The sequence below is a fragment of the Labrus mixtus genome, chromosome 10 (assembly GCF_963584025.1).
Source record: "Labrus mixtus chromosome 10, fLabMix1.1, whole genome shotgun sequence".
NCBI classification, from domain to species: Eukaryota; Metazoa; Chordata; class Actinopteri; order Labriformes; family Labridae; genus Labrus; species Labrus mixtus.
Genome location: NC_083621.1, coordinates 3,393,556 through 3,420,390, shown reverse-complemented (window position 1 = coordinate 3,420,390; position 26,835 = coordinate 3,393,556). Strand labels below are relative to the sequence as shown.

The 26,835-nt window shown below is 41.2% G+C and overlaps 1 protein-coding gene across 12 annotated transcripts in view; it reads right to left on the bottom strand.

The window, feature by feature from the left end:
• rapgef2b (Rap guanine nucleotide exchange factor 2b) overlaps positions 1–26,835 on the bottom strand; it is a 132,658-nt gene that overhangs the window by 49,857 nt on the left and 55,966 nt on the right. For 8 of the 12 annotated variants that reach the window (XR_009674620.1, XR_009674622.1, XR_009674624.1 and 5 more), the window contains exons 5-7: positions 14,602–14,677; positions 10,842–11,009; positions 2,584–2,601 (exon numbers count right to left, since the gene is read on the bottom strand). Coding sequence is in view for 2 of the 12 variants with exons in the window: in XM_061047588.1 (XP_060903571.1) it covers positions 2,584–2,601; positions 10,842–11,009; positions 14,602–14,677 (262 nt within the window). In the remaining 10 variants the exon portion in view is untranslated. Of the gene's footprint in view, positions 1–2,583; positions 2,602–10,841; positions 11,010–14,601; positions 14,678–22,262; positions 22,611–26,835 lie in introns of those variants that run through there. The other 4 variants (XR_009674623.1, XR_009674625.1, XR_009674628.1 and 1 more) reach the window with 2 other exon arrangements.

Genomic DNA, 26,835 nt, shown 5'->3' with positions numbered 1-26,835 from the left:
CCTTGAAGAGACAGGAGGTCATTACGTCGGGATTTAATCTGCTTTTATTGGGTGATTTGTTGAAAGGTGTGTCAGCACAGAAAGTGATCCGTGGGTGAGGAGTAACTGCTCCTGTGGGATCGGAGGAAGTACATTTATATGACTTTTTAATGACTGAACGGTTCATCACAGTGTGCAGTTTCATATCATGGCATCAAATGGTTGTATTATAGATTGGACTCCTGTCTGCTGATGGCTAATATCACTTATAATCCAGTCTTAAAGGCGTTTAAATACAATACTTTGTGAAGGTTTAATAAAAGTGTTTTTTCTTTATGTCTGGATTCCAGATGAGTTTGATCGCAGTCTTTCATCGTGTTCTTCTCATCATCATTAGGATTCATCAAGGGGACTGTGCACCCAACATGAAGCTCAACAGATGATATTTTTAGACTCATTCAGAACACATTGTGACCCGTAAGAAAACAAGACGAGCACATTAAGCATCGTTGTCAGTATCTGCAGTTTCTCCTGCCGCCTGCAGCGCTGTCTCAACAGCCGCCCCGTGCTGAACGCGCCTGCTCTGAATTGTTTAGATGGGTTTTCTTTTTGTTCTGATTTAAGCGACACACAAACACAACAATAACAGCGCACTTTGTTATCCTCTTCATTACCATGAAATAAATGTCATCTGTCCAGCCTTTCTCTGAAAAACACTCAACTTTTCAAAAAAAAGGTCTTTGAATGTCAGAACTCATCAAATGTCAGGAAGCTTGTTCCGTAACTCTGGTTGAGAAATTAAACCGCAGCCGCGTTGTAAAATGAGTGGCTCGTTTTCCTCACTCGCTCGCAACAAAAGGCAGCTGGATTATCGTGCTGTGTGTGTGCACACTCCCAAAAATATCTGCTCCATTTCCATCAAAAGGAGAGCGTCTGACAATTCGGTCTATTAATAAACTAGAAACACAGATGTTGCTTTTGGTGTGTCGCGGCATGGGGGAAAATAAAAGTGTGTCATTGATGGCCATTTCGATGAACAAACTAAGACGCACTAACTGATGATGAAACTGCACATTTATGGCTTTACATACCGTGGAAAATAAGTGAACTGTTGCATCTTTTCTTAAATATTCTCAGCCGTTCATGTCGGTTCTGATTTGAAAATAATTCAGAGATTTGAAGGTGGAAAGGTGAATTGGCAAGTGTGGAAATAAAGGTTTATAAAGTTAAAAGTGCGAGCAATTAAAAGGTTAAATTCAAGTCATGGAACATTTCATTTTGGGGGGATTTTGACTGTTTTTCAGGCAAACACGCGTCTTAAAGATATAGCTACTTGGCGTTCTTGACACTGGTACGGGCCTTTCTGTTTCATTAAGAAAACGTTGTGTATAGATATTTTTTAACACGTTATGTTTGACTGAACATATTTTGTGCATGATTCCGAACACACCCAAAGATGAAGGAACGCAGGAGATGAGAGGAGCAAAAAAAAAAAAAAAGGTACAATGAAGCGTTTCTTGTTGCACCGCAGCACTTCTTCTACACTGTCTATTCAAAAGTGATGCTTTTGTACCTGCACAGCTGAAGCAGAGCAGGTTGTCACAAAGGACCTGCTCTAAAAATAGCCTGCTGAAGAGTGGCAGGTTTGTCTCCCCCCCCCCCCCCCCCCTCGCTCTCTCGTTTCTCAGCAGCAGGTCTGACTGACTCAACACACCTTGAGCTCTGATCTTTTCAACCTCTTTCTCGCTGTACATTTTCCCCCTCTCTCCTGGACACCACATGACTCCATGATGAGAAATACTGAGCTTTGATACAACACCGACTTGTTCCAGGCTGATCTTGGGGGGGCGGGACGGTAATGCCTTGCCTTTTTTATGCACAACATATGGTGGATTCATTTAGTCGAGCATACAACGCCATCATAATCAAACACTTCACACATGAACCATTAGTAGATTGTCAAAACCCAGCAGAGCCACACCCACACCCACACACACACACACACCCACACACACACACACACACACACACACACACACACACACACACACACACACAGCGGGGATAATAATAATCCACATAGAGCCTAAAGACACTCAATACCATTATCAAGCGCATCAGCAGAGAGGCACCCAGTTTGAGATAGGGTGCACCTCAATCAGCTAAATTGTCACCATTATCTCAGTTTACAGGCCCCGTAAAGCTGCACCACAGTGATCTTTATCATCCCTCTGTCATCACCTAGCGTCGTGATGAGGTCCGCTCTCATCCAGGCGTGCTAACTCTCCAGATGAAAAGCAGCACGATATGCACAGAAGCACAACACAGATCAGAGCCGGTTTGTAAAATCATTCAATCCACGTTGTTGCTGTCGATGATGATGTGGTAACACAATAAAAAGCGTCTTTATCAGCAAATGGAAGGTATTTATTAAGGAAGTGGAGCAGCAGCTCCAGATACGACAAATGGGAAACAGACACAGATAAAAAACCCCGCAGCAGAAACACAAACACAAGACAGCTAGGAGAGAAAAGCAGGACACACACACACACATATTCACATTTAGTAAACACAACAGACAAACATTGTTGGTAGATACGGTACCTGAGGTTTATTGCATTCCTGGGAGCCAGATTTAAGGAGAGAGCAATGGAGAGAAGAAGAGGAGATGAAAAGTTATCAAACATGCCACTCTAGAGGATGTGAGTGAAAGCTGCACAGACGTGTTAAAAACACACTAAAACTGAGAGAAGAAAAAAAACTCCATGTTAGACAGAAACAGAACTTGTTCAAAACTCTTTTTTTTTTACTTTGCAGAACTTTTTTCCCAGCGAGAATAAAACTATGATTTGCTTCTCTTGTTTTTTTTTGTTTTTTTTTATGCTCGCTGTTTTGAGTTAAACGTTATTCGATAGGAACAAGTGACTCCTCAAGGTGATGTGAAAATGTTTCACCTGAAAGATTCTTTCAACGTCCCTGAGATCTCTTTCTCATTCTTCTAAGACTCAGCACATTAATGAATGTTTCAAGGTGAAAATTAAACTTTCTCTTGAGCTCTTATTTTCAAGGACAGGTAGAAGAACACACACACACACGCACACGCACACACACACACACACACACACACACACACACACACACACACACACACACATTATTATTCTGGCTTGCACACACACAACTTTTTTTCCATTGGAGCATGCCTTCAGATTACTGAGCAGATCAGGTTCACTTCTAAAAACCCTCCTCATTACCACTGCGGGACATTTTTTTCGACCTCCTAACACACAATAAGACTCCAATTATACGCTGCTATGTGCGGTGGTTTTTAAAATCGCTTCATCTTTTCAGAATTAACTCTAAAAACCTTTTGGTGCATTGACCTCACACACTGGAGAGGAGGATGAGGAAGCTCAGGTAAAGAATGAGCTTCTCTTAAATTAAAAGACCACACCTCAAACTCCTCCCCTCGGCCCCCGATGATCAAACTGTTCTGTTTAGAGAGATGTTGAAATTGTAAGCTAATGTGCAAATATGAAACTTCCTAGTTTGTGCAGAGTGAAGCTGTGTTGTCAAGCTACCCAGTCGGGCTGGGAATCTTTGGGTGCCTCCCGGTTCGATTCCATTTCGATTCTTGGGTCATGATTCGATTCAGAATCTCTATTTCTAAAGTCTATTTTTGAATATTGTACATACTTCAGGATCTACTCCAGTCATCTGTGAGACTGGCTGAATTTCTTGCTGCTCCATTTGGCATCCTATTGAGTTAAAGAGCTAGCATTAGCACTTAGCAGTTAGCGACTGATTAGCAAGTAGCTTGCTCTAAGGGGTTGTCCGCAAAGTGCATAATGCGAGACAGAAGGCGTTTGAAATAAAATGCATTAAAGAAGACATGAATCTTTTTCAAATCTCAGAAAATAAGAATCTCTTTCCCCCACCTCTCCTACCCAGTACAAAGGTTACGTACTGAACTCGGTAAACTTCTTAAGTTTACAAAATGATTTATGTTGGTACCACATTAAATCCCTTGGTGCTAAATTGCAGCACATAACTTTTAGTGACATAAACTGAGAGGACGACGCCCCCCTAGCCCGACCCCTACAACCCTATTGCACATGATGCAAAATGAATTCCTTAAGCAGATTGTACAATAATTTAAAGTACTTGGATCCTTTGTCTCAAAGTCATCTCAACACACTTTCTGGGCAGTTACCATTTCATACTCCAGACCTCTAAAACATATATTTGTGTGAGAAACTGACCAGGGAATCTTCCTCCTCCTCCTCCTCCGTATATACCTTAAAGCATTAGAAGTCAGATATGAGTGAGCAATGTCACGATCAAGGACACTCCAGCAGAGCACATCATGTCTGACGGACACTTTGGCTGCAGCAGGGATTAAAACCTGCGACCTTCTGATTACAAGGGGCGACCTCGCTAACCGTCAGGGCCGCCCGGGTGGAAGGAGCGAGTAAAAAGGGGGTATTGATTGTCTGCCTCCTGCCGCTTGTATAATTATAGAACAGCTGTTTGGTGCCTTTGATGCACTGCTGGCCACTGAGTAAAAACCCAGAGGGGGAAATATTACTCATCTGCTCTGAGAGTGTGGAGCGGCAAGAGGTGATGTGCAAGACGAGCGAGAGTTCAAATTTAAAAAAGGACAAAAGGTTAAAGAGATATGGGGAATCATCATAAGGTGTTATTGATAAAAAATCAGGGGTGTAGCGCTTCTGGCAGCCACATAAACATTTCATATCAGTGTATGAAGACGGACAGAATCTGCACAAAGACAAAAAGGAAGTGTCTGAGTGAGAGATGGAACGAAAGAGATAGAGTGTGAGATAAAGTGCAAAACAGAGAGAAACTGAGAAATGGGGATTATGAGCCTTAGCAAGGGAGAATATGGAAAGATCAAGTGTGTATGTGTGTGTGTGTGTGTGTGTGTGTGTGTGTGTGTGTGTGTGTTTGAGAAAGGGAGGGAGAGATGCTAGAAATAAGCAGTGTCCATCCTGAACAAGGTTAACTCTCCTCTCCGAGCACACAGATCCTAAACACTGTCCTCTTTCACTGCCTGGATTTGAACCAGTGCACATCTATGGAAAATGAAACTTCATTGTATGTGTCTATCTTCACCTTTGGGGTTATACTTCCTGGATTCCTAAAGTGAAACGTGACATCATGGAGTAAGAACCTAATGTCCTTCAGATACACAGAAATACAGCTTGGCTTTTATTTTGTTCTCAGAGATGGAGGACGCTCCTACATCATACCTTAAATCAAAGGAGAGGTTTTTTAATCTTTGGTATTACGTGTGGTCTCTCACTTTGATGATAAATCAGAGCGGCGCCTCAGAAGTGAAGCCAAAGCGGCCATCTTTCACCTTAGAAATATTGTAAAGGTCAGTGAGGCTGGAGGGAGCTTGAAACACAAACCCCCCCCCATCGGCAACACAAATACATTAATGTGATGAAGTCTACACCACACAGAAAAAAGGCAAAAGCTCAGGTTGAACTCTGCAATGAATTATTAAGAAAGCTGTTTTTCTCCTGCTCCATGCTGGGCGCTGTGCCCATGGAGGCTGTTCTCCCTTATAGGCGCTATAAAGAACGCTCATCTTACTGCGCCAGAGGTAGAAGAAAAGCACCCAAATAGAAGTTTTTTCAACCAATAGATAACAAAAACTGCCTCATCTACATATTTGTATGATCAGGCTGTTAAAGCGGGGGCTTGACATTAGCTGCTCCTCGGTCTCTTGTACATATTGACGATGGTATTGACTTGTCTTGCATTGATTAGTTCAGGGCACATTAATGCTGTCGTAACCACTGAAGTGTCAGACATGAACACAATGACTGAATTATAAATCACACAACACACAAATAATAAGCAAGTTACTTCAGTTTGGATGGCGGCTTCATAAACGCACTTTTAGACTGGACCTTCATATCTGATGGTGGAGTTCTGTTTGCAGTCTCAAAGACGCTGCACTCTAAGAAATTGCTGTAAATTTACAAGGAAATTTACAGGACATTACTGTATTATAACGGTTTATAACAATATTTTACTGTATTATTGCTTGAAGGAAACAAAACGGTAATTTACCGTAGGGGTGCCTACTGTCATTAGAAACTTTGCAAATTTAGAGCCACTGCTGTAGTTTTAAACCGTCAGACCTGTTGACAAGCAGCAGAACGTTTAGAGCATCTCAGCGGACATGAGACTATTGGCAGATATTATTGAGTGATTACAAACAATCCCGTATAAATTGAATGCCCAATTTCATCTCTAATCTCACGTTGTCAGAGTCTCACTTTTACGGCCGAGGAGGTCATGTTTTTGGTGCTTTGTAAGCGGGATAAGAAAAGAACTACAGGCCAGATTTTTACAAAACTAAAGGTGGCTGGATGAAGCAAGTGAAGAAGAACATTTGACATTTTGAGCCTGAGCCACATCTGACTGTTTCCACCAAACCTGTGGATTAGTAGTTACACACACTAAGATTGTTTCTCACAGTCCACTGCACAGCTCCTACATTACACCTTTTGTACATTTTGTGTTTCATTTTCCTTATTTTTTATATTTTACATTTTTAAATGATATCTTATATATTGTAATATCTTCTTATTCTGTATTATTTAAGTTGTTGCTAGTTCTGCTTTATTTCCTTGTTAATTGTTTAGCACCAATACACCAAGTCAAATTCCTTGTATGTGTAAATGTACTTGGCAATAAACCCAGATTCTGATTCTGATTCTGATTCTGATCCACAATAAGCCTTGGTGATGGTAACTAGCTCTGACTCTGGGCGCCCTTCAAATTTGATGGTTAATTGTTCATCTATTCATCTGTGAATTGTATGGACAGGGGGAGGACTGATTGACTGTTAATGCAGTAAGCAAATAGTACAGTCTGTGTGTCTAACCAGTGCTATTAATTCCAAGCTAATTTGAAGTCGTCTGATTTATAGAAATGGTCCAAACAGATCTAGAGGAACTCATTAATCTACATGAATAATGTGGCTGCTGAGGCCAGACTCTGTATTTACAAGTTCAATGAAGAACTTGAATTGTGTTTGAACCCTGTTCACCCGATACTCCTCACTTCATACAGATAATAGCTCTGCTTCAGATGCTGCTGGTGGAGGGTTGAGGGGGGCCGGGGGAACTGTGTGTGTGTGTGTGTGTGTGTGTGTGTGTGTGTGTGTGTGTGTGTGTGTGTGTGTGTGTGTGTGTGTGTGTGTGTGTGTCAGCAGTCCCAGTGGGAGTCCCACTCCTGGGTTAGCATTACATCTTTATTTGAGGTATTAAATTGGCACTCTCCAGAGGAACGTACAATGACTGAGTGTGTTCAGAGCGTGGCTCGGGGGACAACAGCTGTTCACAGACACTCTGCCCACTGCGGGGATCAAGCATGAGACCTTGGACTTACACAACTATCTCCCGCCAACAATGATTGACATTGGCAAACATTAGCTATTTCAGGACTTAGCGCAGCACTGAGCGTGGAGGTCTGACATTGACATACATCATATGTCACGCTCAGACGAGATGATCTGAGCATTTTAGTCTGAACAAAAATCTAATCTGAAAAACCTGTAATCATATTCTTAATGTTTCAGTGAAACGTTCATCCTCAAATAGCCAATCGTTTCACTTTGTTGTCTTTACATCTTAGCTTGAGAAAGTATCTGATGAGATGTGTTTCACTTTTCTAACAAAGCAAACTGTGCAGCTAAACGTTAGCCTATAGCAGCTACAACATTAAAACACTGCTTACATACACATGCATCATTAATAATGGAAAAATATAAAACATATACACCAGACAGCGAAAACCAAAAGTACTGTCAACTTGGATTTTTAAGACCATTTTTGCATTTTGAGTTCTCCTTCTTTTACCTATCTGTGAGAACTCTTAGATTGAGGGGATATATCAGATATTTTGCCACAACACAGTTTTGAGAGGTAGCATGCTCGGCCAACGTTGTTCAGTTTGTGAGATTAAGCCAATGTGGCTGATAAGAGCTGAAACATCTGATAAATTACACAACATTTTTTCAACATCAATTATTAACTAAAGTCATCTATCGAGCAAAAAAAAACCTCCAAACAGCTGGCTCTAGCTTCTCACAGTCAGGATCACTTTCTGTGTAAATTACAATCTCAGTCTGAGAGCTTTGGTCGGACAAAGCAAATAGTTAAAGCCTCTGCTAAACTGTGAAAGACATTTTTGTAGTCTTTTATCATTTTTTAAGACAAAAACTAAGAGTAAGATTTACCTGCTGTTAAAATAAACATCTCCAGCCTTACAGATTAACACATCTTCAACCCTATGTTTCACATGTAAACCTTCAGTTCAGTGGCTCCCCTGGTGTTTCTGCACCTAGCATCACTTTGCCTTCATAGGAGTGACTAAGCTGAATAAAAGCCTTGCCTGCTGCAGAGATTTTCCTTTTCTTCAATCCCGAGTTTCTCCTCGGTGCATTTCTCGCCTCCTAAGTACGCCTCGGGGTGTGATGGAGGAAAGACTGAGCGCTGCCTGGCATGCTTAAAACGCTGGAGATTAGCTTGCTATGTCGGCTTAGCATCCGCCCAGATTCAGCTCGTGTGTCGCTCTGCTCTCCTCCACCCCTCTGTCAGCAGCAGCAGCAGCAGCAGCAGCAGCACAGCAGCACACTGCGCTCATGCTAACTTAGCTCCCTTCCCTATACTGTACTTCTAAGTGCACTCGAGCAGAGCCCATTTGGGACTGCTGGTTGCCATGGCACCAGCTCCATCCCTTCCCACAGGAACTGCGCTAGAGCGAGGAGAGGAGAGTCGAGTGTGTGACGGGAAATGTCGGGCCATGAGAAAGTTCAGTGCGGTCTTTTGAAAGTAAAACACAGAGAGTCTATATTTAGAAATCAGGGTGGGGCTGGATGAAGGGAGGCAAGGGGGGGGGATATGACGTTTGCTGCATTTTTCCCTTCTCCTCTCTCTTTTTTTTTTTTTTTTAAGCGTGAAGCAAGAAGAGCCGGGTACACTGACAGAACCCCCGTGGGAGCGTCAGGAATGAAGGGAATGCAGTGAAGTTGTGCAGAAAGGGAAAAGCTGTGTGTAAGAACTGCATGCTGGGTATTTGCATCATTAGTGTGAAAATGCTTTGCTTCCTATTCCCAGGGAAAGAAAAGCACAGAGGGGGGAAACTCGTCCTCTCCTGGAGTCGAATCCCTGCACATGAAGAAAAGTCAATAGTCTTACTCAAATATGGTGCTGTTATTGCACGAGACTTTACGATCTCAGAGGAGCAAACTATCCTCCAAAATATCAAGGTTACTGATGTGTTTTAGCCTCCAACGTTTTGAAAGTATTGTCGCTGTACAGCTGTAAGAGTCATGATGCTCCCCTTTATCTCAGAATCTGACATTTTCTACCAGAGTCTGAATTTTAAAGTGCTGACTTCTTATCTTAATAAAACTCGTTTGACACACAGTGACAGTTTTCTAACCTTTTAAAACAATCAAAATCTACACTGGAAACGACTGTCTTACAAAAGTGGATGGACAGATATTAAATGTGTTCAAATGTGTTATTGTTATTCCTGCTGTATTTGAGATGCATGAGAAGACGTGGTGCTTTGCAGTTCTTTAAATACATCATATAGAGAGTATGACTGCTAGGACATCATGTCAATGTGTGTTCAGTACAATGAAAGTGGATTTCCATTTGTAGTGAATAGTGAATAGTCCTGATTTTGTTATATTGTCTACATACTATATGTCCCTTTTCGCTCTATTTTTATGTTTTCAGTGTAACATTTGTAATTTTCAATTGGGGTAAATTTTATCTGTGATAGTAAATATTCTTACTTTGTTATTTTTACTGTATTTTATTTGAACTTTGTAAGGTGATGTTTTGAGATAAGACCTCATGGGTTTCTACCTCACCTGCACATGTGTTTTATTTTCTATTTGTTTTGTTTGACTCTTCTTTCAAAAAATGTGCAAATAAACTAAACTAAACTTTAGGAGTCTGATAAACAGGCTGGAGGATGTAGAGCTCTTCTTTGCTTCAGAAGGAGGAGTCTAATATTGCAGAAAGGTGGGCAGAACTTGGAGTAAGCGGAGCGTTGTTGTTTACTTTTGCAACTTTTGACATTCAGCTCCGACCTGAGGGTCTAGATCCCTCAGCTGTAGGTAAGAATCCATTTAAAAACATCAGAAGTTACCGGCTCGTTTTCTTGGTTCAGTGATCATCAAAGAGAAAAACGTATTTTTGAAAAGTGTCATTTCAGAGCCTCTGTATGTATCATGACATACAGAGGAGACAACTTAAGATAGGTACTTTAGTGGTGACTTTAAAAGGAGTGTGATCAGCAGCAGATTCAAAAGGGCTAAACACATTAATCAAAAGAATATTCTGATATCTAAATAAACACAAACACAGAAGCTTTTGAGGGGAGACGGTAAAGCACAGACAACAGCAGCATTAAGGATGATTAACCAGACTACTAACTGATTACAGAGAGAGTACAATCACACACAGGAGCTACAAACTATACCAACATGTAGAAAGTTTTCCACTAAGAAAGGGGATACAACAATTCATCACCAAAGAGAGGAAAACCCAGAGTGAAGATTTAGAGGAAACAAACTCTAAGGGTGCTCTTTCCCAGGACACAAGACGTCAAACAACAAAAACTTAGAGCAGCAGAGGATCAGAGGAGGAAACACAAATCTCAGAGCTACAGTCTGCACAACAGATTTTCTAAAGAAGGAGCACAGACGACACTGAGCCGCCTCTGGAGCGATGCACACAGCGATGCACAGCAGCGATGGCATAAACACAGAGCTGGAGAAAAAGAAAGTGTAGTGTGAAACTCACCGTGTGGTAACCCCGGGCTATGGGCGGCTTTCCGGTCGGGTACGGATCCACGGTGTCGATGATCGTCTGTCGCTCCCCTTTCTGGTTGATCTTCCTAAAGCGCCGGCGGGACTGTCTGTGCGAGGCTTGCCGCTGAAAGTACTCCTCATTTTCATCCATATAGTCCACCTGCAAAATGACAGGGAGGAAAAGAGGAGGGGGGGGAGTGACTATCTTCGTTTTCATTCACACCCTCCTCCTCCCCCTCAAAACACTCACACTTATTCCAAAAAAAAAACCCCTTCTATACTCTTATCTTTGATTCCTCCTCCTCCTCCTCCTCCTCCATACCTCCCGCCCCTCTCGTTGCGTAAAAATAGAAGCGAGTGTGGGCTGCGCCGTGCACACCTACGTCAAAGGGTGCTCAAAAACACACACAAAAAAAAAGAGAGAGAGGCAGAGAAGGAGGAAGGAGCACACGGCTGAGTGAAGAAGCAGGAGTCAAAGAGGAAGCTGATTGATTGACAGCTGTGTGATGAAGAGAACGAGAGTCTGATGGAGGGGAGAGAGAGGAGCTCAACTCTCTGTTGTCTGTTAAAGGTTCATCAACCACAGAGAAATCACATGTTAAAACAAGATAAAACCCCATGTTTGCATTTTAATGAGGGAGGAAGGAGGGGGGAAAAAAACACATTTTTTCCCAAGTGGAAACTGGCACAGAAAACAGTGAAGTCATATTTACAATTTTGGTTACTTTAAATGGCACCAATTTGTGGGTCAAATTTATCTTCTTCAGTTTTTTTCCCCAGTTTTATTTTTTTATTTTTTTGGACCCGTTCCTCTTTGCTCGCTACTTTCACTGCGGCTTCATATTTCACAGCGGCGCTCAGCCTTTGGGATTACAACACTAAAAAAAAATCTCCCTCTGCCGTACCAAGTGCTGCCATGACAACGGCAGGGGAGCTGTGTGAGCGAGAGAGGAGAGAGAGCACAAGTGTGATTGTGTGTCTAATTGCAAATCTCACACACGTGCACATGCATCCAGTGTGTGTGTGTGTGTGTGTGTGTGTGTGTGTGTGTGTGTGTGTGTGTGTGTGTGTGTGTGTGTGTGTGTAAAGTATGGACATGTGAGAGGCTTATTTTTGTTCTTGCTATTGACGCTCAAGTTTGTAACTATGTGTGTGTGTGCAGCTACAACTTGTAGCACGGGTCAATCTATACGTTTATATATATATCCTAAAGCAACACACACACACCCTCCTCAGTGATTATAGGGTGGGCTTGGCAGCGATCAAAGCAGAAGGCCAGAGAGTGTCTGCAGCGAGCAGAGGGTGTTATTACCGAGGGGTTTGTGAGAAGCTGATACAGGCTCAGTTTACAGAGAACACCCCCCCCCCCCCCCTTTTCTAAGATGCACATTCATGGACACAAAGATATTACAGCATGTGAGAGAGACTGCAGCAGGAGCACCACACTGACAAGATGTGCGTTCCTGCTCATGTGTCCCTTTAAAGGCAAAGTGTGGATTCTTTTATGTGCTATAGAAACGGCGGTGTAGTGAGCGTGTGGGTGCTGCATGCATGTGTGATTTTTCTGGTGGGAAAATGGTAATTTAGCAAAATTCAAGTAAGTGGTGTTATGCATTTGATTTATTTTTGCCTCCGTGTGTTCAGCTCTGGAGGCTGAGGTGGTTCAAAATATTTGCACAGCTGTGGTCACTGTCACACAACTCACCGTGTCCCAAACAAAGAATTAACCGAGTGTATGTTTCAGCCTCTACTTTTCTTATCAAATCGCTTCATTTCCGAGGACTTTTTTTTTGCTCTCTTGAGGCTGGATTTGTGGAAGTAATGATGGGAAATCGACTTTAATGAAAATATGTATCTCTACTCTGTTCGTCTTAATCATTCAGTCTATAATTGGTGTGATCGGAGTTCATTATTTCAATAGTTGTCTATGTTTCTTTGTTCATCAGAAGCTCTTGTTGAGTTTGTCTGAATCAGTGAGAGCATGTTGAAGTAGAGCTGTGGTGATGATGTCATGACTGAATCCAAACACACGTTTATATGTCAGCGCTCTGTTTACTCCTTTGTTGGAGTTGTTAAAGGAAAAAGGTCAAAAACACATTTTCTTGCTTCCACCTTATGGTAAAGATCTCCTGCTTTCATTTTTAACTGTATAGTAAACATTATACTTTAATGACTTTAAACTTAATAAGTTATGGACAGCTGGTCAACCTAAAACTTCTTTAGGGAACATTGAAGATATTCTTCACAACTTTTTACAGCGATGTTCGTCCATAATTAAAATCTACAGATTATTCCATTCAAGTAATCTGATTGTTATCATTTAAATCTCCCTGACGTTCATCCTTGACGATGGATTTTTTGTATTACTATTGTAGTCTGCACCGTGGTTTGATGAGAAACTATTGTTGATTCCTCTGCATGTCAAGTACATACGGCAAACATTGAGAGTAAAGACGACTTTGACTTAATAAAGCATCCTGCTGCTCCTGCTTTAATGAAGTTCTTGTGATGTTTGGTTTAATTACGTTGGTTAGATGTTTTAGTAGTTGGGTTCTTTTGCTATTTGGTTCTTGTTTTGTGTTTGTTGTCTTTAGTTTTTAGTTCTCTTGTGTTTGAGTGTCTCTGCTTTGTATTTCAAATAATCCCTTTGTAAACATGTTTTAAAGGAGCCATATAAAGAAAGTTATTATAATTCAAATACAGTTATTTTACTGGTGGATACATGTCCAACAAATGCATAATAATCTGTAACATTCTTCACAAAGTGTTCAGACTTTTGGCTTTAAGAATGACAAAACTTCTCAAAACAGAAATTCAGATTCTTCTGTTAGGAACTCATTTCCTGTCGTCTTGTAGCCTGAAGGCTTCCTGCTCAGATATAAAGTGTCTTTTAATGAACAGACTCAAAGTGGCACTCTATATGTGCATGTTTTCACTATTTCTCACAGATCTCTTCAAAAAAACTGCTTGTTTTTAGATCTTCACAGTGTTCCTTATTCGAGCAGACTATCATCATCTGACCTGCAGCCTCAGAGGACTTTCTGTTCAACACATGAGCGTATATCGTGCTGCCATACCTCTCGCCAGTCTGCGCCCCTCTGAGACGGGGAACGATTTGTTCTCTCGGCAAACTTCTAGGGTGCGAGCCAACAGTTTGATTTACCGTAAAACTGGGTCAGACTTTCTATCAGCGTTGCACTCGGGCGACCTCATGCTGGAAGGACTCCAGCAAAGACACGGTTAAATACAGCTGTGCTTTAAAGTGCTGATGACATGTTGATCGGTGGCACTTAACACAGATTAGAACAACACATCAAAGGGTGAACTCTCAAGGATGTTAGTCCACATTACAGCTGCTGGATTGGTGATCCACATGAGGAAGAATGAATCAATATTGTAATTTAGCAGGATGCTAACTTCAGGTAACACACACCGCTGCTTTACTTGAAGCCAGAAAACTCATTTAAGATAAGGACACAGGGGAATTGAATTTTGTAGGAAAGTGAAGTGCATGGGTTACCAACATATGAGACGGATGATTGGTCTGAAATACAAAAATTATAGATACAAGTTTGGTTGGTAAGTGCATGCTGTCCCTAAATTCTCTCTGGTTTAATAACAGAAAAGAGATTTGTCCATTTCAAAATGAACATTTACTTCTGAGTATTTAATTTGGCTTGTTAGGTTTAGGTGTGTGTATGAGGTGTTGCCTTTGACACTCGTGCGCTAAAAGCTGGAAAAATAGGACTCACCACAATCATCTCTGACGGTTCCAGGACGATGCACTCACATCCGCGTCGAAGGCTGCCGGCTGATCGCTTCCCAAAACTAAAAAGGAAAAATGACGAGAGAAGGAGGTATTCAGAAGTCAGCGTTCACCCCGACAGAAGCAGATTATTATTCCCCCTGCACAGTCTCTTCATTTCTACACGCATGCCTCTCACAGTGACGGCCAAAAAAGCAAAAGACAGAAGTAACTCCCTGGCCAACATTTTCAAAACGCAGTGTGGAATATCTTTTTAAAAACGCTGAACAGAGCAGCATTGAGAGGACAGTTCCTCCTTTCAGATGTCACCACTCCCACCTGAGGGGAAACACCGCCTCTGGAAAAGTCCACTTTCATGATGTCACAGTTTTGTACAGTATGCCTCGCTCTTAATGAGGAGGGGGACTTGAGGGGTATTTAAAAACGAGCAGAGACTAAAATGTCTAGAGTAATGGAAGCGTGGAAATTCTGAGCATGTGGAAGATCCAACTTGTGGGTTTGATGAAGAATGAAGTCTTTGTCCATGAAAGACCTCGGTGCAGAGACACAAGGACTTCCTTGTTTGTTATTTTTAACATCTTTGGATCCTGAATGTGACCCCACCTCTTGTTGGTTTGCTGATTGTTTAGTAAAATAAACTCAAACGACTCTTAGGGCACAGATTGTTATCTGGGTTTTTTGCATCTTTGCTGAGAATTATTTAGACTCAGAAGCGTTTAGCCGTGCAAGTGAGGGATTCCGCTTGAAATGAACATTCAGTCAAGGTGGGCTTGAAGATGAAAAAACATTAATTTGTTCATCATTTAGAGAGCTGAGAGGACATCAATCAATCAATCAATCAATCAATCAATCAATGTTTATTTGTATAGCGTCAACTCATAACAAGTGTTATCACGAGACACTTTACAAAAAGCAGGTAAAAGACCTTACTCATTGTTATGTTACAAAAAGCAGGTAAAAGACCTTACTCATTGTTATGTTACAAAAAGCAGGTAAAAGACCTTACTTATTGTTATGTTACAAAAAGCAGGTAAAATACCTTACTCATTGTTATGTTACAAAAAGCAGGTAAAAGACCTTACTCTTTGTTATGTTACAAAAAGCAAGTAAAAGACCTTACTCATTGTTATGTTACAAAAAGCAGGTAAAAGACCTTACTCATTGTTATGTTACAAAAAGCAGGTAAAAGACCTTACTCATTGTTATGTTACAAAAAGCAGATAAAAGACCTTACTCATTGTTATGTTACAAAAAGCAGGTAAAAGACCTTACTCATTGTTATGTTACAAAAAGCAAGTAAAAGACCTTACTCATTGTTATGTTACAAAAAGCAAGTAAAAGACCTTACTCATTGTTATGTTACAAAGATCCGGTCTATCCATCATGAGCACTTTAGCAAAGCAGCAAAAGTTACAGTGGTAAGAAAAAACTGTCTTATTAAAAGGCAGAAATCTTCGGCCGGATCCCCGGCTCATGATGAAACAGTCTTCACAGGCCTAGACTGCGCCGGGCTTGGAAAGGGATAGGGGGAGAGATGGGATAAGATGCAGGAAGAGGGATAGAGAGCAAGTGAAGTTCATACAAATAAAAAAGTTATAACAATAAGCTTTGGAGGCATTAAAAAACATATTGATCGATGGAGGATCAACAGGAAGTGAATTGTCTGTCGATTGATTGGTTCAATTTTTTCTTCTATAGAGAATGTCTCAAATTGTCTGGACTCAATTTGTCAAAACTTGGGACGAGAGTTGAAAATTAAAAAGCTCAATAAACTATCTGTGCAGTTTCATGCTCTGTATTGGAACTAGGACATATTATACTACATCACATCCACAATTCCCCAGTTTGGGATCAATAAAGTCTGTGTGGATCCATGTTTCTATCCATCCATCCATTGCATCATCCCTTTCAAGTAAAGAAATTCAATTAAATTCAAAAGTCAACATTATATTGAAAACCTCTGGTTTTATTAAATCAGTTTAAAAACGTCAATCTGGGCATGGGCTTAGATTCAAAAACAACATGTTTGATAGATCTGTAGATTGTATATGAAATGATTTGCAACCAAACTCTTCATAAATCAAATCCAATCCAGGTAGTTAGTTGAAGCCCTGTTAATCAGATTTCTCTCATATCTAATATAGTATATAAATTTATACATTTGACTCATTACATTTGATATATTTCCTTATGTATTTAATAATTAAAAAACTGTTGGTTGAACATAGCAGGAAGTGTGACTGAAGTTGCGATGGATTATTAAAAAGTTTTTCTGAAAAGAAAATAAGCTGATGAATAATTGGAACAGGAATTAAAAATCTAGTACTGGACTCATTGTTTCTGTATTCATAAACTGGGCCAGTTAAACGGGGCCAGTGGAGGCATTAAAGTGATTATTCTGAAACGTCTGTGTGTCTGAGACAAAGTGAGTAACACTGGGAGTAGAAGGTTTTTCCTTGTTGTTCACAGTTGAAGTGAGCAGTGAGCGTTGGTGTTATGTGGCTACCTGACCTGGGGAGGGTGTGGAGGTGACAGCTTTCATCAATCTCACAGACAGGTGCAGACCTCAGGCGCAGCATGGCCTAAATGCTTTGGAGCCCTGGGCTTGTGGCTGCATGTTGTGGGCAGACATATTGGTCACACTGGAACATAAACACCAGCTCACCAGCCGGCTGCAGAGAGCTGGTGATACCTGGCTGAGAGCAAATAATGATTTGTTTGTGTTGCCTTTTATTAAAGAGTGAGTTAAGCTTGCGCTGCTCTTCTCTTCTCTTTCGGCCTCCTTTCACAGAAAAGCCTTTGATGGGTTTTTGTGTTTTTTCCCTCTTTTGTCAGCCCTTCTGTTGTTTTCTCTGCCGGAGCTGCACTTTGACTCCACAAATGTGTCAACTTTCTGATGCCTCGAAAACAAGAGTTTGTGAAATCGCTCAACGTGATGATCAGTGAACTAACTGCTGAAGTTTGAACTAGAATCAAAGCAAACAGTGAGTGACCCCGGACGGCAGTGAGAGGGTTAATGCTGATGGTGGCTTGTTTGCTTTGCCTGAGCTTCTGTTTAATGCGTTTTAACTCTGCTTGGATCCCCGACATGCACAAGCCTGAATTCCACCAAGTGGGGGCCAAAGTACAGAGAGCTTACTCTTGTATTTTCACATTCTCACAAGAAGACAAAACGCTGCGAGTTCTTTTTTGCAACTCATTTCCAGCAAAGATGATTTGTCAGCCGGGCAGCGGCTTCAGAGAAAACGAACGAGTAGCTTTTTGATCTGTTTTATTTTTTTTTGGAGTCGGTACCGGCTCTGATCCTGTTGGATGGCTCTCTTCCTGTGGAAAAAGGGAGAGCAGTGAGTCCCGCCCCATCATGCATCACAAACCCGTTAGGCCACCAAAATGCAAACACCAAAGAGGCATGTTCTGTCATGTTCCTCCATTGCATTCCTAACATGAGTAATCCAATCCTCCATTTTTTTTTTGGAGGAAGCCAACGCCACTGGCAGTGTGAGATATTAAAGAAGGGATTATAGGAGTGCAGAGTGAGGGGGTGGGAGGGGTTCTTCTAACACAAAAATCTCTTGTTTGGAGATTAAAGCTACCGCCGCTGAGTGACTAGTCGCTCGCAAATATCAAGTACAAGAACCTGCCGTGTGGGGGGGAAAGTATATTAGACAACAAATATTATAAGTCTTAAACAAACATTTGAGCTTCCCCAGCTGATGTTTGGTTGGATTTGGGAGTCGGCATCTCTGCAGAAAATCAACTCTGCAAAGTTCGACCCGTGCAAATATTGAAATTGTATTATCTCGTCTAATGATGCAGCAGACAGTGTGTGTGTGTGTGTGTGTGTGTGTGTGTGTGTGTGTGTGTGTGTGTGTGTGTGTGTGTGTGTGCAGATCTACTTGTTCTGAATAATTCAGCAGTGAGGATGTTCAGGTCCATACGTTGATGCTGTGGTTCTGCCCCTGAGAACCTGAGTTGTGTATGTTGGCTGACAAACTCACCGAGCCAGATAAGAGCGTAAGAAAAGATAAGACGGTGCCAGATGCTTGAGCAGGTATGTAACTCATTTTCAAACAGAGCGGAGTAGCATGCGCAGATTATCTCTTGACATACTTTTCTCTCAGAAAATGCAGTTATATGTGGGGCACTATTTCATAAACCGATGTTGAGAAATCCTTATCTTTACCTCCCTGGGGAATTCTCACAACACAGGCAACATACACTGAGATGTATAGAGTACACAGACAGTTAAACCCAAGACAAATATAAACAACCTAGATATTAGCAAGTCGATCAAATGTGACAAACAGAGAGGTACAGCAGATTAATGCTGCATTCACATCATACTGGAGTTTGGACTTGAGCTTGTAAAGCGCTTTTCTAGTCTTCTGACTACACTTGAGACTTCCGGCGCCGACGTGAGTGGCCGGATGTCCAGTAGCTCCGTCCCTGTCGTATTTGTTTTTAAGATTTTAATGGGTGTTTTTTTTTTTTTTTTTTTTAAAGCTAACCTCACAATTATTTAAATCGCACCTTTAATGTTTGTACTGACTGTTATTTAATGTCTGTTTTTTGATCATTTTCTTCTTTTTAAACATTGCTAAAAAAAAAAAATTGTTTCATCTAGAGGTATTCTTTAAATCTTTTTTTCAGGTTAATATATATGTATGGGAGGGGGGGGGGCGTCAGTTTTGTGGTTTAATTTGTAACAAATGTTTCATGTCATGTACGTCTTTGTAACCTGCTACTGGATGCTTTGAATTTCCCTCGGGATCAATAAAGTATCTCTCTATCTCCTCAAAGTGCTTTTACACCGCAGGTCACACCTCCACATTCACACACTGATGGTCGAGGCTGCTGAGTAAAGAGACCATCAGAAGTAAATAATCCCATTCATACACATTCACACACAGCAGACAAAGCAGCAGGAGCAACCTGTGGTTAAATGTCTCGCCCAAGAACACATTGTACATGAAGCCGCAGGAACTGGGGATCGAACCCCCGACCTTTCGGTTGAGAGACGACCGGCTATACCAACTGAGCCACATCCAAACAAAGGATGGATGCTTCTTCAAACCAAAGTGTTTTTAGCTAAAGTGACACCACATTACGTTGTTATACTGAAGTTCTACATCGTCCATTAACAGCATTTTGTATATTATTATACCCGGTCTTTAAATGAGATGTAATCTAAGATTTCACTGAACATGTATGATCTAACACTATTCCTTCAAAAGGGGCATATTGACCAAAAAGCAGCTGGCATGGAGCAGCGCCTGTTGCATAACGATGACATCTTTGGGTCACTAACCTACTTGTCTTATCTTGTTGGATAACCTCTGCCTGTCATTGAAATGTAAAATTCATAACCAGGAAATGAAAGACAAAACGAGAGTCCTGGTTCAATGAAAGGTTTAGAGAACATTCCCTACCTTCTCACGTCTGCATTAAAGCTCCTGTGAAAAGTTTTTCACTGGTTATGAAACAGACTGAATACAACACGGACCTACATAAGCAAAAGTGTAGGTGCAGGACAAAGAGGGTAACTACACGCTGCCTTTATTCAGCCTGAAAGGTTCCCCATGAGTAATATATCCGACCGTTAAAATAAAGTCTGATTAATATCGTTCAAAATGACTACATACAAAAGAGATAAGAGGTGCTGCTTTGTCCACAGGGGTCAAAACCAACATTACCCGAAAGATCCTCACTGGAGCTTTAAGACCTTTTATTTCAAAAGTAAGGTGGGTTGACTCGGTGTATATTTTTGTTTATTTTGAAACCAACTTTCAACTTTAACTGTAAAACATCTTTCACACATTTAGCTGCACTTACAAAATTCAGTGGAAAGTATTTCAAACTATGAAGTATGCACACGTTAATAAAGAGTTGTTGCAATACCAGAAGTTTAAACTTAGAAATGGAACAATAGGGATACCTGTTTTTGTAAATGGTAAATGGACTTGAGCTTGTTTAGTTCTCTTCTAGTCTTCTGACGACTCAAAGCGCTTTTACACCGCAGGTCACATCCACACATTCACACACTGAAGTAACTAATCCCATTCATACACCACTGACGAATCACAGAGCAACTTGGGGTTAAGTGTCTCGCCCAAGAACACATCTGACATGTGGCTGCAGGAGCTGGGGATCGAACCCTCAACCGTCCTGTTGAGAGACGACCGACTCCACCAACCGAGCCACAACTACCCAATTTTACACTTCAAATACTGGGTCATCTATTTTCTTTTTTAATTACCAAAAATGTCGACAAGCTCCTCAACACAGTCCGAGTTGAACAAATAAGCTGCCAGCATTTCGCTATTTTTTCTTCCGCTCACGGCAGCTTTCGGTTCAAAATATGACCGTAGAGCTTGAGTGTATATTTAAAGATTTAGTTATTTTTGTTACTATCGATCATTAAAAACTAACAAATATTGACAACCTTACTTTAAAGCTCCTGTACAAAATGTCTTACATTAAAGGCCTCCAGAAACTCTCTACGTCCTGGTTTCATCAGTCAGTGTCTCAGTTTAAATCCTGAAGCTCTCCCTCAGTTGACTGACTGACAGCTCCCCTGCCTCAGTGGCCTTGCACCCCCCCCCCCACCCCCCTCCTCTGTTATAAAACAAGCTTGGGCGACGGGAATGTCATTCCACATGCATCACCGGCCTTTCACTCTGTGAGCCCGGCAGCCCCAACCACCAAAGCCTCAGATCCATTCTGCTGTCTGAGTGAACCAGTGCAATCCCTAATCTGTACCCCCGGTCTGAGCTGGTGGAGGAGGAGGGGGGGGCTTCACACTGTTAAGCCATTTAACTGAGTGAGTGGTGAGAGGGCACACCGGCTTTTTTCAACGCACCGGACCCTTAAGAAGGACAAAGATTAAACTCCCATGGTTATGCAAGAGTTTTAGACGGAGAGCGCAGAGAGGAAGGAGGGAAGGGAAGGTCAGAGCTTCAGGAGAGTGAGCGCTCATGAATGTTAACTAAAATGAAAACAGCAGCCATGGCTTGAAGGGTTTACTAACATCATCCCCTCAGAGCTGCTACAGACCGACCATCAAAACGACCTCTCAACCTGAAAACATACACAGAATACCTCGGAGGGACGGCATGGCCACAACACATGCACCCCCCCCCCCACCACCCACCCCCTGCTGATTCTGAAATAGAAGCTGACACTGAAGACCAGAATGTGTGATTGACTTCTTCTGCTTCCCACATCGTGACATAAAGACGGAAGAGAGGGATTTAAGAGTGAGAACTTTGCTGAAAACTTTTCCTAGACATAAATCAATCCATCATCATCATCATCCGCTTTTACACACATTCTCCCCCCGCCGTCTGAGCTCCATCTTTGTTTTGGTTTCAAAGTTGCCAAAAGTCTTGTCTAACCCTCCGAAACATGAAGAACACACACACACACCCCCCACTTTAAACTGGCAGCACACACTGCACACTGTCAAATCCAAAATAACATCAAAGACGTGCTTCACATTCCAGACTTGAAGGTTTTACTGCAACCAGCTCCCGGCTCGGAGACGAGTCAGGTTTTTTAAATTACAAGCTAAAAGAACACACACTGGGTGTAGTGTGTGTGCAGGCAGAGGAGTGTGAGGTTGCTGCTGTGGTGTGTGTGGACACTCACCCCCGTCGCTCCAGACTGCCCTCACAGTGACACCAACACCTGATAAGATAAGAGTTTGTCTCCCGCTGTTAGTCCACGCTAAGTCCAACAATCGAGTTCCAAAGTCCTGACACTTCGGTGTGACCGCGGCATATCGTCCTGCGCACACACACCCTGCTGAGTGTGTGGGGAGAAACGGGAGTGTGTGTGTGTCGCTCTGGAAGTGAATGTGTGTGCGGATCAGCCTCTGTCCAAATGGCTCTGCCCCCTTTCTCTCTCTCTCTCTCTCTCTCTCTCGCTCGCTCACTGTGTGTAATGTGGTGAGTTGACTGCAGCCAGCATTCCAGCGTACGACTCACTTCCCGTTACAGAGTTACGCTGAGTGAGAGGGAGGGGTGTGTGTGTGTGTGTGTTCTTGTGTAGTATGGAGGGAGTTGTGCGTTTTTTCCCTCCCCTGTCAGTAAAAGTTTCTCATGAACTTTTAAAATCAGTTGCACAACAATCTGTTTGTTTTTTAAAGACTTGTGTATATTTTATGGAGTTACTCAGATCAGTCAAGTGAAAGATCATTTCAGGTTAAAATCTTGATCTTGTTTTTTTTTCTTGTTGATTTATGTCGTTTTCTGTTGTCATCTTTTTTTTGTTGTTGATGAATTTTAAGCACTTTAAAGACTTTTACGAGGATGCAACTGCAAAAAAGCTAAATCTAGAGTATGAATTAGGGTTGTAACGATACCTGATTTTGAAGTATAGATGTGAAAACTACACAAAATGTCATCCCTGTTTGGATGCTACAGCAACAACCATACACCAGAGTTTGTCTCTGGTGTTTTTGGCAGTGACTGATGCAGTATATACGTGGAGAACTGAGCAACAATTTCTCCAATGCACTGCAACACAACATTTATAGCTAATGCTAATTTCCAAAGCCTGTCCCTGTCTTTAAGAATTTCTTGTTCTTAATGACTAAATATTAGCAGGCAAACTCCAGCAGAGTCTAAATGTAGAGCGTTATGTGTTTTGCTCGAGGCTGCTTTCAGTTTAAAATAAGACAGATCTAGTTTTTTTTTAGTTTCAGTACTTTTTGACACAATCAGCGATTTTATCAATAATATAATCGAGATTTTATCGATTTAAAGAACGGAACATTTTTGTGAATGCTGTGTGCATCTGTCTACGAGCTAAATACTCAGCCTTGTTCAGATCAATAAACAAGAATAAGCAGCTCGTGTTACTGAAACTTTTGGGTAGAACAATCCAGCTGATTGTTTACTCAGCTCATTAGATTTAGACTTTTTGGAAGCATTTTCAGCCTATTAGCATTTATACTTCCCCGTATGCAAAACGCTTCACTAAGTATCATTTCTCTTCTATGATAAAAGCGGCATATTAGAAACTTGTTTTTTGCATATTTTATAACACATTATTCCAGTTTTTTCTCCTATTGAGTGCAAAACGCCTCAAAACAACAACAACAACAACAACAACAACAACAACAGGCAAAGGGACTGCTAATAAAACTAGCCTTCCAGCTAACCTGTGTTTTTTTTTACAGCTGTTGTTATTCTGATTAATGTACATTTCCCCTAATTAAAGGACCTAGAGAAGTATGTCCAACTGAGACGGGAAAGAACCAATGACAAGATAGAGGGCGGGACATAACGTTAGGATGAATTTGATTGTTTCGTTAGATTAGAAACAAATTGTTTTAATTTATTGAATGATTAATAAACACACCTGAGTGCAGGATGAGTCATCAGACAATTCAATGTTTTACAGGAAGAGAACACTTCCTAACACTTCCTAACGCAGGAACACTGGAGGAAAACTGGAAAAATAGATTTTGAATTTCATGGGGTTCTTTAAATAAAGGGAAATACATGTACTCCTTCTCACAGGTCTACTATATAAATAGATGTCATGTAATGTCCAAGCAGCCTCTCCAGACACTCTCCTCGTACTTTCTAACTCGGGCCACAGATTTTCACCCTCGTGGATCAGCGCTGATCCTCGTCTGAATGTCGAGCTCACGACTTAATGAGCAGGCAGCAGAGCGAGCGGATGAAGGATTAGACTTACAACTGATTTACTGGGGGAGGAAAAAACAAACGTAATTGGCTACTGGAAGCTCTTGTCAATATTTAGCCATCATTGAAGAGTTTTTTTTTAGAGAGTTGGGAGGACTTGGTGGATAGAAAAAATGAACTTCTTAAAAAGTTTGTGATAATCATGGAGGCAGCAGAGAGTCAGATATCATGATTTACACTTTTACTCTTTTAATACAGCCTACAAAAGTCTGTTTCCTACAACTCCCATCATGCAACTCGCCAGAACATCATCATTAAACCTTCCTGCTGAATGTTGAAAATAGCTACACCTCTATGATTGTGATTTAAATCTTAGGGTTTCTATTCAATCAAAGATCAGAATGATATCCAAGAAAGCTAAAATCTAAATAATCTGATTTAAATGTGTAAAAGTCTGTGGATTGTCCCTTTACACTCAGTTACTTATTTTAGTTAGGAGGGTGTTTTTCTTCAGACTGAGCCATGATCCAGATCATTTTCAGGGTCCAGCCTCTTATAATATTATAATGAAACAATGAACTTATTTTTTGATATGTCTAATGACAGAGTGTTTCAAAGACACTCGTTGGCCTGTGAATTATTTCGGTATCAGCGCTCACGCGTCGCTCTTGGCAACAACTGGAACATTAGTCTTTTTTACTGTGTATAAAGAAAAAACCAATACTCATTTCTTGCTCAATTATTTTACAAGTGAAACATGATTGTAAAAATAAAAAACAAACCCGGGAGTAATAACGCTACTTAGCACATTAGAGATTCAGCGAGCCTCCGTTTGTCAGTTCTGACCCGATCCTGATACGTCTGTATCAATACTAATATTTGTATCATCATAACTAATAATGTTATTGATGTTGTTGTTTTTAGAATGTGTAAGGCTGGCTTCACATACAAACAGGAAGCAGCAACAGCCGTCAGGATTTTCAAATTAAATCTTTTAAACTGAAGTAAAAGAATTGTACTTTTTAACATATATAAGGAGCTGTCTGAACGTCGTCATGGAGACGACTTGTGGACACAGTTCAGTCTGACTCAATGTGAGACTGTGCGAGCTGAGAATGTGCACAAACGTATTTCTTGATCAGTGATGTGGATCGGCGCCGTCATTCCGATATCTGATATGTAAATTACTTTATCAGACCTGATACTGAGAAAAGATCGGACCTGTCTCTAAACCACATAGACTTTCAATCTGAAAAACAAGACCATGAAACTCTAAGTCATAGAAGGTCTTTTCTTCAGATGACACAGGATGTACAGCAGCTGAGCAGTTCTGAAGAAAGGTGAGTAAGAACTGTATTTGCACAATCAGAGAATAAATCAGTGAATCACTTAGTCAGCTTCAGACGAGTCGGCCCGAGCTGCTGCCGGCTGTCATCAAGTGATCTGAGCTCTACTGACCTTTCCTCCCTGCAGATCACGCAGAGAGAAAAGACGATGAAGAACGATGACATTCCTCTGATAACTGGGTGCTGATGTGAGCTAATTCATCTAAAAAGGCTGAGGCTCTGGTTAGAGAAACATTCAGCTGATGATCAGGGAAACTGTTTGACCGGAGGCCGAGTCCTGACAGCTGATGGTGATGATACATGAAGGCAGCAGGATGGAGGAGGGGGAAGTAAAACCAGTACGGGGTTTATTAAAGGGTACATCATGAGGGGAAGTTTCATACAATGAAACTGTAACAACATTCATATTTCAAACAGGGTTTTTCATTTGAACACAGATTAACTCTCTAATGTTGCTGTTTTTAGAAAATACAATAAAATAATTTACAGGCTTTGTGGTTTAGTTTTTGTATGTTTTACATGGTTTGTACTTAAAAAAATAAATGCAGGGTTGCAGAAAACAGAGTTGCAGTGTCATCCTATATCTATGCATCATCTATAAAATAAGTCTCTCAAGCAGCCAAGAAAAGCAACTCTGAGTCAAAAGCTGGAAAATGTCAAATCTTCTAATAACCGTAAAGAGAAAAGTCTAAATCAGACTACACACACTTTTTCTCTGTCCATCTCTTTCTTCCTCCCTCCCTCCCTCCATCCCCCTCACAACCCCGGCACAGTGTCGACTGACGTCTGTCCAACATGAGTCTGGTTCTGCTCGAGGTCTCTGCCCGTTAAAAGGACGTTTTTTTTTCTTTGGCACTGACACTTTGCTAATTGTTGTGTATCGCTGTGCTCATGGTGGATCCATGTTGGGTCTTTGGGACACAATATAACAAGAGAGTAAGTTCTTCTCTTTTTAGTTTAGTTTATGTCTCTTGTATGAATCAGGGACAGTGTAAGAAAAGAACATGAGTCTCAGGAGAGAGGAGATGCTTTGTACCACTTTTAGTGAACTAGCTCATTTCCTTCTGTTATCCCTGATGATAGAAACAGTAAAATACAGATCAACCAGTCATGCACGCACAACTGAAATCTCCTGCTTACCTTTTTAAAAAATGATATATAATATTTAGTGAAGTGATAATTATCTTTTATATAAGGAAAAGCAGAACAAGATCCGCACAC